The sequence below is a fragment of the Dermacentor silvarum genome, chromosome 9 (assembly GCF_013339745.2).
Source record: "Dermacentor silvarum isolate Dsil-2018 chromosome 9, BIME_Dsil_1.4, whole genome shotgun sequence".
Classification (NCBI taxonomy): Eukaryota; Metazoa; Arthropoda; class Arachnida; order Ixodida; family Ixodidae; genus Dermacentor; species Dermacentor silvarum.
The window spans coordinates 101837907-101851445 of NC_051162.1; the positions used below are offsets into that span (position 1 = coordinate 101837907).

Consider the following 13539-nt stretch of genomic DNA (forward strand, 5'->3'; position numbering starts at 1 on the left):
CACTCATGCACTCATATGCACTGATGCACAATCCTGAAGCGCAAACACTCAACCAAGAGTGCTTGCACCAAAACATATATTCTTAAACACCCAGAGAGGAAGGTCCGTACGCGACAGGGGCTGCTCTAAGTAGATATTTCTTTCGATCGTGCCGCACGCGAGATAATCGAAGCAGAAAAAGTTTGTTTAATGAATGCTTGCGTCTGCACGCCGCTCGGAGTGACAAGGAAATGAGATACATTGAGCTATGACAGCGTTAAATTTTAGGGGCGAAGCACCTTAGGGCCGAGCCTTCTCCCTCGTCGTCCGTTGTCCGTCCGTAGCTCTGGTTTGCATGGAGACCACTAGTTGCGCTGCTGTGGACAAGGCCTATATAAGCACTGTATATACTGTACACATGTACAGTATATATATGTATGTATGTATGTATATATATATATATATATATATATATATATATATATATATATTATATGTACGCGAAGCTCCGGTTTCCGGAAGCAGGCACCGGAAGCCGGAAGCCGGTACCGGACGCCAACTTCCGGTTTCCGGAGAACGCTTCCGGCGTCTTGCCGCCACTTCCCGCGCTCTCGTCGCCTCTGGGTCCCCTTTCCGTCGTCGCCGTGCTGCTGCACTGATCAAAAGGCAGTCTCAATGAAGGCAAAACGAAGTCCGCACCTCAATACCATATACGACCAATAAAACCACATTCTATATAATGTATACATGTGTTGTCACGCATTTGCACGTTCGAGTGGGCAATGTACGGGGGATTCACGGTTACCCGAATGATCCCAGGGTGCTTCGCCACTCATCATCATTCACTTCGTAGATATGCGTTTTTTTTTTTAGTGTGGATTTTTCATTGTGTCCTGCGCATGACTGGTGTACTACTCTGGGACTTTATATACGAGTATAGCGATGCTTTATGAAAAGAAAATAAACTGTTGGAATTCAGTGCTCTGTTCTCTCTTCTGTCCCCTCTGGCGTCCTTACACTGTTAAAGTTTAAAGCATGTCAAGCGGACGGAAAGAAAAAAAAAACGAGCATTCTTCTTTTCTCTCCGTGCAGACATATGTGCAGTGGTAAGGGGGAATATAAGATTGAGTATTTATTTGCGTTTGCGTTTAATGTTGAGCTGGCCGCGGATCAGCGCAAGTAGTATGCTTGAACGCAATGTGGACCCTTCCTAGAAAAAAACAGGCCACAGTGAGACCTGTTTGCATGCGAATGAATAAGTTGGAGCGTTAGATAACATCTTCGAAGAAAGAAATTTTGTGCTATTGTAGCCTAAAGTCTGGTGTAAACTTAGATCAGCCAAGGTAGATTTGTGTGCAAAACAAGCGAGCAATCAATTCTAGCTTGTAAACTCCTCCCCGTAGGTCCTGTCATATACAGGGTGTTCATTTTTTAGTTTTAGGCAATTTTTAAAATTTGCCTGTGGCAGGTGGCATATTTCTTATCGTTGAGCTGGGTTATTCGAAGAGGCGGACATTAGAAGCACCAGAAATTGAAATACATATTCAAAAAAAAAAGCCGGCAGATGCCGCACCTTGTGGGAATTGATGTTATGCAAAGCAGTGAGCGGGGAGCTTACTAAGTTACCGAAACGACCATGAGAGCACCAAGACGTAGGCGGCTGTTTCGTGACTTACCTGACACGCATGTCATGACATTCATGTCTTGAGTTCCTCAGGGGTCCCTTGAGCTGGGCTTAAGAGACCTTAAGGCGAATTCCTTTGTCGCGCTCATCACTATGACTTCGACCATCAACCTTTTAGCCTTTTCCTTCACTTAGTACTCACGTCAGAACCAATTTCAGTGGTTTCTGAGTGTTAATCTCTTCTCCCTGAGTCACTGTCATTTTTGCTGAGTCATGCTTATGACTATGGCTTCTACCACCATCCTTTTGTGTTTCCTTCACGTAGTACCCACGTCCGAACCCATTTCAGTAGCTTTTGACAGTGAATGTTTTGCCGAGTCATTGTCATTATTGCTGACTCATGGTCATGACTGTGGCTTCTACCACCATCCTTTAGTGTTTCCTTCACTTTGTACCCACGTGCAAACCCATTTGAGTGGTTTTTGAGTGTTAATCTTTTTTTGCCGAGTCATTGTCATTTTTGTTGAGTCACGCTCATGACTATGACTTATACCATCATCTTTTAGTGTTTTCTTCCCTTAGCACCAACGTCAGAACCGATTTCAGTGGTTTCTGAGTGTTAATCTCTTCTCCCTGAGTCATTGTCATTTTTTGCTGAGTCATCCACATGACTATGGCTTATACCACCATCCTTTTGTGTTTCCTTCACGTAGTACCCACGTCCGAACGCATTTCAGTAGCTTTTGAGATTAATTTTTTTGCTGAGTCACTGTCATTATTGCAGAGTCCTGATCATGACTATGACATCTAACACAATCCTTTAGTGTTTCCTTCAATTATTACCCACGTGCCAACCCATTTCAGTGGTTTTTGAATTTTTTTCCGAGTCATTGTCATTTTTGCGGAGTCATGCTCACGGCTATGACTTCTACTATTATCCTTTAGTGTTTCCTTCCCTTAGTGCAAATGTCCGAACCTCTTTCAGCGGTTTTTTAGTGTTAATGTTTTTAGCTGGGTCATTGTCATTTTAGGCGGCTGTTTCACGACCTACATGACACACATGTCATGAAATTCAAGTCATGACCTATCATTGATATTCCTCATGCACTGTTGTCACACTATGCCAATTTTGGTACCTACCAGGTTAACGAAATGGCCAGGAGAACACCAGGACGTAGGCAGCTGGTTCAGACCTACATGACACACATGTCGTGATATTCATGTCATGGCCTAACATTTATGTTCGTCATACACTCTTGTCATACTATGCCAATTTTGGTACACACCAAGTTAACGAAACGGCCATGAGAGCACCAAGACGTAGGTGGCTAGATAGATAGTAGATAGAAAAATAGATACTGTCAAAGTGGCAAATGTTCGCTAAGAAATGCTTGGCATTCAATAATTAAGAGAAATTGACTAATTAACTTAATAGGTAATTACTTCACGACACATAATGCAATTTACGAATCGCAGCCAGTGAGCTTGCAAGACGCATCCACTCGAAATCAATTTCCAGGCTGACACTAGTTTTAAGTGAAGAAAAGCAGAGGCGAATAATTCATTTCAATGAAATGCATTTCATCTCATTCAGCATAGGGGAGCAGCTTGATAAAACGTCATGTAACATTACATGACTTTTACGAAAAAAAGGTAATGGTTTTATTGCTTATATCTTAATTGGCAAACTTACTGCCCACGTCCATCACATCAGAAACGTTGTGTAGAGGAAAGAAGCCACTCGATCATGCATGTATCGCGTGCACTGATGGCGCACCATGCACGACGCCATAGGACTTGAATATACCATCTCGGTCGGTGGTTATACAGGCACAGCTCGGCAATACTTTTCTCGATCCAAGCAGGAGTGTCCGCGTTTCACAGCTCATATAACGATAAAAGGTTCAATACATCATACTCAAACGATTATACTAAACGGGTAATATATACCTACTTTACAAATTATTTATCAATCGTAGCCGGTGAGTTAGCGAACCATACGGGCTTGAAATGAATTGCCATGGTGAAAACAGTTGGCCGATTTTAATTCCCAAAGTATGCAACGGAACAATCACATAACCATATGTGTAGTGTGCTTCAACACACAAAATCACGTTCTTTTAGAGAAACTCTGAAAGAGATTTTTTGAGAGAATTTTACAAACAGAAACTCGCTTGTGAGTCGACTCGCTCAGACTCAGACCAACCTGTATGTTTGAGTCTGAGTAGAATGCTGAGTGAAATTCTTGTGGCTCTGAACCCTAGTGAGCACGTCTCAGTAAAATTAAGGCTAGTCGCAAAAATTGTGTCTAGCAAAAAATCTATTTTGTGAGTGACGCTGAGTTCTGTTGATTTTACATACCTTTGGACCAACAGTGCATTTCTGCTGCAAGTCTGACGTTGGATAAATTGTTGCAAACTTACCAGCTACAATTCTTAAAATTCAATATGTGCTGAAATGTAATTCCATAAAACGTACCTTGTGAAATTGTCAAAACTATTCAATTATGTATCTTTTATAGCAATCCAGTTTATAGATTGCAATTGTTCTAGCACAACAATATTGTTCTTGAAATTTTGCGTCAAATAAATTATAAATATAATTTGAGACTGTATCAAAGATGCCGCCACCTTGGGGTACCCCGAAACCCGTTGAGCATGCAGATGAGGCTCTACGGGTGGCATTAGGGTACTGAAATGACGTAACAAAATGCACAAATTACCATTTATCCATGCATTATACAGCTGAAACGTTTGTGTTATTAAACAGCTCGAGGTGGTCATGCACTTTTATCTGGCAATCGTGCTCGCACCAGATTTCTTGTTTTATTTGAACCTGTTTTATTTCAGGTTGAATCGTATTTTCACAATCACTCGATAAAAATAAAGATGAAGGTCAAAGAAGTTACACAGGTAAGTGTTCAACATGATGCTGAAGCCAATTGAGTCCTTACAAAAACAGCTAACATAATTTTCCCAATACACTTTCAAATTAAACAATGTGTTTTAATTTATTGCGCCCATAAATTATTGCACGTGAGATTTTCTTTCATCTCGCTCCCATAGGTGTATTGCTGCACAGGAGAGAAGTCGGACGTACAAACTCGTGCTCAGAAGCCGAGCGCCACACCAACCGCGTCGCCGCGGCGGGTGGGGTGTTCGTTTACAGCTTCAAAACGCTCAATACTGATCACGAAGTCTTGTTCTATTGTTAGGACAATAAAAAATACTGGAGCGCGTTGCACATATCCTTCAACAGAACATTGTACTGTTCCAACTCATGCTCGCAAACTCTTGTCATCAAACTATTGGAACAGTCTGAACTGAATCGCTCGCGAATATCCTAGAAAAACCACCTTCAGACAACAAAAGATCGCGAGCAATCAATCTGCTAAAAAAAGTGAAGTAATTCAAAAGGGCACGTAATGCCATTAACCGCCGTGTCAACTGCGAATTTCATAGACATGATATGTTTATCATTATTCTTATCGCTCATCTGGTGACCATAGCGATGACAATAATGAATCAAGCTAACAGCACGTCACCACGTGCAAGTAGACTGGTGTGCTCTTTAAGGGGATCGAAATGTACTATTACCACAGTATTCGTCGGTGTAAAGCGATCTAAGCGCGAATAAAGATGATAAATATAAAAGTTAATTTGCCTAAGTGGAGTAAAGAAATGCATAGGTTGCTGGAAAACGAAGCATTTTTATTTCTTCTCCTAAATTTGTCGTGGAAAAGTTGGCTACTGTATGCATGCGTTCACAAACTAGTGCCGCACTGCAGCACCGGCCATTCTTCTGCAGTTGCAAGACATAGAAGCGTCTCATCTCACGTATATTTTCCTGCACCTGACTCCAGGGATAGCTTTGATTGCTCGTATTCAGCAGGAGCGTAATATACCCCATTTCAAATCATAAATAGTTCTTAAAATGCCAATAAAAACCGTTACAATTTTTATCGTCTTTTAAAAACAGCATTCTGATAACAATACTTGTCATCTCCAGCGTTGCGGAATAGTAAAACATAATTTGCCCAAATAAAGAAGGCTGAGCTACACTCTGCTAGCCTCTCAGCCAAGATGTTCCCAACAAGCGTATTCAATGATTCTTGAAAGCACGCAGTGAATAATATTGGAGAGTGTGTCTCGCTTCCATGTGCTATGTCTTTTTTTCTATTTTTTTCTGTTTCCCATGTTTCTTCATAAAAATAGTCTTTTGCGAATTCGCGTGAGCTTCGAAATCATGAAGAGATTTCTTCAGATAATTAAGCTATATGGCCTTCAGGGCAGTTCTAGTCTTGCCGCTATGTTGCTTTGTTTTCTTTTTAACACGAAAGTGTTTTATGCCGGGGTCCACCAAGACTTCACTGACGTATTTCCATCACGGAAATACGTCAGCTTACAATGTACACGAACATAATACAAAGAAAGAAACCAGAAGAAAAAGTTCCACAAACATGCAAAATTTCGAAATCGAACCCACGACCTCTCGGTCCGCGACGATAGATCGCCGAGCGTTTAACCCATTGCGCCACAAACGCATTTGCAGAGAGCTACACAGACGCGCCTTATATATCTAACACTCCTCCGTGTACCCGCGCTCTTGCTCGGGGCGGTGCCGCCGCCTACGAGCAGAAAAGAGAAGTACTGCATTATGACACTAACGCGCACCGACAGTGAACGCTTCGGTGGTCTCAGCACTACGACGCCTCGATGCCAGCATTCGAAGGGACGCTGGCATCAAGAAGCACTACCAACGCCACCTAGGTGGCGGTCACCGTACTCAGCACAGCGGAGCGTGGCCTCCGCAATTAGCTCTGAAAATGTTTCTGAAGTTGATCGCGGAGGCTGCAATTACGACGCGCTGTACGCGCTGATTTGACTCGGTGACGATTCAGTTCCGTGCTTTGTCTTGCGCGTTGTATTAGTGTGTCAGTTACGTGCTTCGTCTTTCGCGTTGTGCTAGCGTGCAGCGTAGTGCAGCTTCCATATGCACGACGGTTGCTCATGGTCATCGACGTTGGTAGTCGTGATGGAGGAGACGTGCCACCAGGCGTCAGCGTGGGTGCATCAACGCCTAAGGGCGCTTTAGCCACAAAACACCAATAGACATTATATATCAATGTGCAATAAACATTACACTACTTCTGTGAAGACACGTTTCACTTTCGTGTTCTATACCGATTCCTATATAAGAGGGATCAACCACATTTTTGTTGTTCAGCTCCTTGTTGTGTGCTTATGTGTTACTGCTAGCAAAATGCCGATGAAAGCAAATGAAAATTGCATTTCAGTGATGCTTAAATACATGAATATCTCGCCTGCTATGTCTACTTTGATTTTTAAAGAAGGCTGCTTGACTCTTTATTTATTTTATTTATTTATTTTTACATACTGCAGCCCTGTTAGGGCTATGGCAGGAGTGGGGAATTATACAGTTGTAGAGCGTACACAAATTGCAAATATAAGCACCACGAAGCAAGAACAAACAACACAAAAAATAAATCAATAACAGTCAAGCTTGAGCAAGAAATCGTCCAGAGGAAGGGAGCGAATGGCACCAGGCAGAGAGTTCCAATAATCAATGGTTAAAGGGAAAAAGCTATATGTAAACGCATCTGTTCGTGCCCAATAAGGTACAATATTAAGATGGTGATATCTCCTAGATGAGGAAGGTTCCACAAATTTTATGTATTTGCTAAGGCAGGAATTGTTCGATGAGTTAATTAGTGAATGCAATAGCTTTAGGGATTCTATGTTGCGACGGGTGCTGAGAGTTGTTAGATATAACTCTGAAAGTTTAGAAGACGGAGAAAAGTTGCTGTCATAACGACGGTAGATAAACCTGATAGCTTTTTTCTGGACCATTTCCAATTTCATGGTGTCTGATTTCTTATACGTATGATTTCTTATTATTACACCAGATATGGCATTATATTGTATGTTCAAGTCTATTCATTGACAATCTAATTCGTGCGCCAAAAATGCGCACGAAAACAACTAATTATCGTTTTATTATTAGGCTAGCCTGACTACAGGAGAGGTAGAGAAAATGAATATTATGTACGAGCGAGCGAAGAGTTAGGTCAACCTGAAGTTGCGTCTACAGGCTAGTCAGCGCTGGTATCAAGGAAAAGGGAGTTAAAAACAGGGATGAGAACGTTGACGCTGAGAATTGGTAACATGAAGAGCAGCGACCTATCGTGCTTAATTGCAAGCGCTGGAAACTCTACCGCGAAATACGAGCATGCAAATATGTCTTCCTATATTATGGGGGATTATATGCATATTTGATATGCCTTGGCATGGCATTTGGGAGTTGAAAGATGGATGTGAAGATGGTATTAGTGAATAATTAGGCAAGCAATTTGTCCTGACTGAGCCGTATTTTGCAAATAAGACCATTTTATGTTTACTAAGTTTTAAATAATGATAAGCTGCAGTCGCGGAGGCTTTCCAAAAGTAGATACGTTGCCATAATATAGCGCGTTGATGCTGCAACACTTTGGCTAAGTAATCACTTAATTTTTGTTAATATCTGCCACTTTTCAGACAAACAACTTCTCCACCTATTCAGATGGTGTCTTTAAAGAAAGAGAGACACTGAAGAGCCTTACAGAATATGGAAAATCTTTAGGACTACCTCCGAATACTATATTTTACGGCTTTTCTTGGTGAGAAGATGGCAATCTTAAAGTAAACATTGATGTGAAAATGGCATGAAAAAGTATGCTTAAGGCGCCTATGTTGCTTTCAGTCCAAAATTGAATGAATGAGAAATAACTGCAACATATTGTCTTGAACATAGCTTGTTTACGCGTTCATACAGTAAACAGCTAAGGCTTTAAAAGGGCTTTCGCCTGAAATCTTTGCGTAATCTTTGCGTTCGATCAGTCAGGTTAGAAGAAAGTTACACAAATACCGTAAAACTACATTCAAGGGTTCTCTACTGGCTTCTCTTGAGCATCTTCAGTAATTTCTTTAGAAGACTAAGTTGTTAGATATTAAAAACATGAATTACAGTGAGCAATATATATGCTATATGCTCTCTTCACATGCTCAATAAACCTTTGCCTTTCCATTTCGCTCAGAGCAAGGTTGTGAAATGTGCGTTTGCTTTTTACTGCATCGAATCAGTGCTCGTGAAGTACTGTTCTCGTTTAGTGCAACTTGTAAGTTTTATTAGCAGTTAGTTTTATTAGTCAGCTGGTTTCATCTGCTTCATTTCGTTGACCTTGATTAAGAAATTTAAGGGTAAAAAGAAACCTAAACCCATACTCAAAACAAACAGTTATTAGGTGGCGCCCTACATGTCCTAATTGTCACAACAATAAAAAAACTCACAGGCCTGCGCGGCACACGCAGCACAGTCACAGCGTAAGCTGGTGGAGCGGCGCAAGAGTGGCTCCAATTTCGGCACCACGCACAACAAGGTCTTCGTGGCAAAGTGTCTTCGCCTCGGTTTTGACGAGAATGATCTGCACTGTACGCCCGGCGTCGGAGTCGACGGCGAGCTGCGGGTTGCAATGCTCTCTGCACAGCAGTCTGCTGAGCCCGATGATGCCTGGTTGTAGCCGCGCACATAGCTCTACGATTCGCTTCTTCAGCAGCGGTTCGTACCTTGCGAGGAGACGCCATAACGTGTACCGAAGAGGTACCCTGAATACGTGGCGCACATCTAACGTCGGGGTAGCGTTGAATGCGCGCCTAGTCTGCATCGCATTTTGTCGCACGCGGCGGTTGCAGACACGTTATGTAGATGGCGCAACCATACTGGCGGAGGCCTATAGGGCGTGTATCAAGGGTATTTTTTCTGCTGCCTGATAGCAAGCGCTTGCGCGGCTTTGTGGTGAAGTATCCGACTCCCACGCAGTGGGCCTGGGTTCGACCCCGGCGAAGAGCGGGTACTTTTTTTAACACGAAAGTGTTTTATGCCGGGGTCCACCAAGACTTCACTGACGTATTTCCGTCACGGAAATACGTCAGCTTACAATGTACACGAACATAATACAAAGAAAGAAACCAGAAGAACAAGTTCCACAAACATGCAAAATTTGGAAATCGAACCCACGACCTCTCGGTCCGCGACGATAGATCGCCGAGCGTTTAACCCATTGCGCCACAAACGCATTTGCAGAGAGCTACACAGACGCGCCTTATATATCTAACACTCCTCCGTGTACCCGCGCTCTTGCTCGGGGCGGTGCCGCCGCCTACGAGCAGAAAAGAGAAGTACTGCATTATGACACTAACGCGCACCGACAGTGAACGCTTCGGTGGTCTCAGCACTACGACGCCTCGATGCCAGCATTTGAAGGAACGCTGGCATCAAGAAGCACTACCAACGCCACCTAGGTGGCGGTCACCGTACTCAGCACAGCGGAGCGTAGCATCCGCAATTAGCTCTGAAAATGTTTCTGAAGTTGATCGCGGAGGCTGCAATTACGACGCGCTGTACGCGCTGATTTGACTCGGTGACGATTCAGTTACGTGCTTTGTCTTGCGCGTTGTATTAGTGTGTCAGTTACGTGCTTCGTCTTTCGCGTTGTGCTAGCGTGTGCAGCGTAGTGCAGCTTCCATATGCACGACGGTTGCTCATGGTCATCGACGTTGGTAGTCGTGATGGAGGAGACGTGCCACCAGGCGTCAGCGTGGGTGCATCAACGCCTAAGGGCGCTTTAGCCACAAAACACCAATAGACATTATATATCAATGTGCAATAAACATTACACTACTTCTGTGAAGACACGTTTCAATTTCGTGTTCTATACCGATTCCTATATAAGAGGGATCAACCACATTTTTTAGCATTTCTGGCGATAGCGGTTACGGGGCCGGGGGCGGCGGCGGCATCATCGCGACCAGAAACGTCTATTGGAATGAGCCCATAACAGCTTACGCTGTAAAACGTGGCGAACGCGTACAAAGCACCTATAATTTTCGAAGTACCGCGTCAGCTACCAGAGTAGCTGATTTTGGGGCTATCCAAGTCTCCTTCAGGGAAGACGTGCTCAAGGCCTGATATCCTGTGCAACTTTGGCGTATGTTCCGACATTTCGCTTACATTCCGAAGGGTTATACCCGGCAAAAAGGCTGTTGTATCAACGTACGCGCACGGGAATATCAAATGTAAAGTAAAGCCGCATCGCAATTATTGGCGTAGTGCAGCTCATGTACCTTGGGGTATTTTCGACCATGCATCCAAATCCTGGATGAGTGCTTTAATCAGTTCGCACGTGATTTATTTGTAGCTTTTTTGCCGCGAAAGGTTTTGTAATGAACCCTCCTGGACTTACCTTACCATGGCGGTCGGGATGATGGTAGGCACGATCCGACGACGGATGCCAGTCATGGTGGCTCCTACTGTCTTTCCGAATAGCTCATACAGAAAAAAGTAAGTACGTCTACGAGGTTAGGGCACACCCCTCGGTCTCCAGCACGACAACACGATGGTCTAAGTATTCGGCGGCAACCGCACACATACTCTTGCCGTGCCAATGCCAAGTAGCTCTTGGGGATATTTGACTCGTACACCACGCCTAGCAGAATCGCGCGCGAAATCCCGTGTGTGAAATAATCACATGCTTGCGCCGTTTTCAATTAGACGTTGGATGATATTGTCACGTTACAGTGATGGCGATGAACACAGTAGAAGGAATTGATGCACGAACGTAACCTTTTATTGCGCGAACTTGTGCCCAGAAAGGCAAGTGACAGTCAGTACAGTCTGCGATCACTGAAAATCCGATCAACGGGTCAAGCGCGTCACTTTTTTTGGTGCCTTGAGCGGCCAGTCATGCAGCAATTTCGCGTGTATTCTTGGTCTCCTTTCACGCTCGGAAAAGCAGAAGTTTGCTTGGTGGCAGCCATTGCTGTCGAAATGAGTTGGCAGCAGGTTTTTAGGAGTGCAGCATCTCCACTGTAGTGCTGCGCTGAAAAATTTTTCGATATATGATTGTGTTCATTTATTATGCTTTGAAAAATTACTACTACCTTCCTTGCCATTTACGTGCGATGCAGTTTGCACATGTTAACTGCTTCTCTACGTGTATACTGCCCGCTACGAATAATAATTAGCTGAGAGTTAGCACTTGTCCTGTTTATACCTAATTTCTTGACTTGTAATATCTGCAAAAATAAACCAGCTAACTCTTCGACACGTTTAATATGCCTTGTCTGGTCCGCGGAAAAATGTAACGGGGCGCCAGGGCAGCATAGGCCCTGAAGAAAAGGAAACATAAGGTGTGAGGCATTGGCCTTCATTTGCATCAGGCTATCTCGGACTTTTTCTTCGGTCATTCACAGCCTATCGCCCTGTAAATAAGTCCAACCGATTTACTCTAGATGCTTTCTCTGCTGTTCATGAATGTACCGAAAGCCACAGAAAAAAAACGGGCACACAATGAAACACATCTGTGTGCGCATTTCTGCTCTTGTTCTGTTACTTCAAAAAGATGTAACAACTCGCCCAGAAAAAAAAAAACTCTGCTGAACTTCCTCTGCACGATAGACACCTACATGTGGCAACTAAATAATAAATGAGTCAATAAATTAACGGTTTAGTAAAAATGCGTTGAACCGGTTCAGAATATAAAAGAAAAGTCACAGTTTCTCCCGAAAAGCAAAGCATCAATTGCGATAGCAAATTAGTAGAGAGCTATATGGAGTAAGGATAGTAGTTTTATCGACAGTATAAACTTGGACACATTCGCTTACTAACTGAATTATCAAGCATGGTGTCAGCGCGCACAAGCAAACGTGGATAGATCACACTCGAGGACACCTGACAACTGCTGTCAAAACGCTGGCGTGAGCAAGCGCGGCCACAGCATCGAGCAAAGGTTCATGTGGTCTATCGCTTCAATGGAAACTGAGTCGCGAAAGCACAGTGCCCACAAAGGTAGGAGTAGCACCATGGTGCGCGCGACCACCTGCTGCCGCGCAAAGTACAAGTACGCAGTTGCTGGCAGAGCAGAAGCCGCACCACCTCTCTCCCGCGCTGCGTTTCCGCTTTTCTCCTTTCGCGAGGGAAATTGAATTACCAGTTCCGCTTGCGCCCGGTCACAAGATACGCATTTGGTGCCGCAACACAACGTCACGCCCCCCTCCCTCCCATCCCCCCACGGGCTTTCACGCAACGTAAGACGTGGCGTTTGCTCTCCGTGAAAGCCCGCGTCCCACGCGTGCTTTCACTCTCACATAAAGCATAAAGCGCGCGTTAACGGTTTTATCGCCCTTGTACTTTATACGGAACCTCACGGCGACAGCTACGACGACGACGACAGCAGAAATCTGCTTGGAGTGTCCATATAATGGCTATCGCAATAAAACTGCCTTACTGCGGAAATGCGTGTTAATGAAGAGTTGGGCTATTTTCAGATAAAACAGTTGAGTCAATCTCAACATGCTCAAAATAAAATTTCAGATATTGTCTATGTTAACAAAGCCGGAGGTATGATCCAAGAGTTGAGTCTTTATAGCATTTATAACGTTGCGGTGGCTCTATCCTTTTTTGGGTGCTCTAAATGAAAGCTGTACCAAAACATTCATGTTGACGACAAATTTGCCTATAGGAAACTTGAGGAACCTTTTTCGTTGAGGAATATCACATGCAAGGAATTGTAGATTCTTTCCTGTTCACTGCATTGTGTAGTTAAAGGCGACACTGCTAATTCAGACCTTTCTAAACACGAATCTATTGCCGGAATCTGGCACCCTAGCCTTTTATCATCGCTTGTAGTTTGCGTTCCTATCAGAATTTGTTCACGCAGGACAAGAATAAGAGCTGGTAGTCAGCATACAAGGCCTAGGGCGCTTTTATAAAACTCGTTCAGAATTGGTAATGTCCAAAATCTATAGCTGCATTGACTGGATTGGTCGGGGGAAGGACAGAAGCTACAAGGCTTCAAAGTTAATGATTTGCAATTGAGTGGG

At 43.7% G+C, this 13539-nt stretch overlaps 1 protein-coding gene across 1 annotated transcript in view; it reads left to right on the forward strand.

The window, feature by feature from the left end:
• LOC119463778 (uncharacterized) overlaps window positions 1–13539 on the forward strand; it is a 38085-nt gene that overhangs the window by 13100 nt on the left and 11446 nt on the right. The window contains exons 2-3 of the mRNA XM_037724603.2: window positions 4453–4515; window positions 8158–8279. Of these exons, the coding sequence (XP_037580531.1) occupies window positions 4453–4515; window positions 8158–8279 (185 nt within the window). The remainder of the gene's footprint in view (window positions 1–4452; window positions 4516–8157; window positions 8280–13539) is intronic.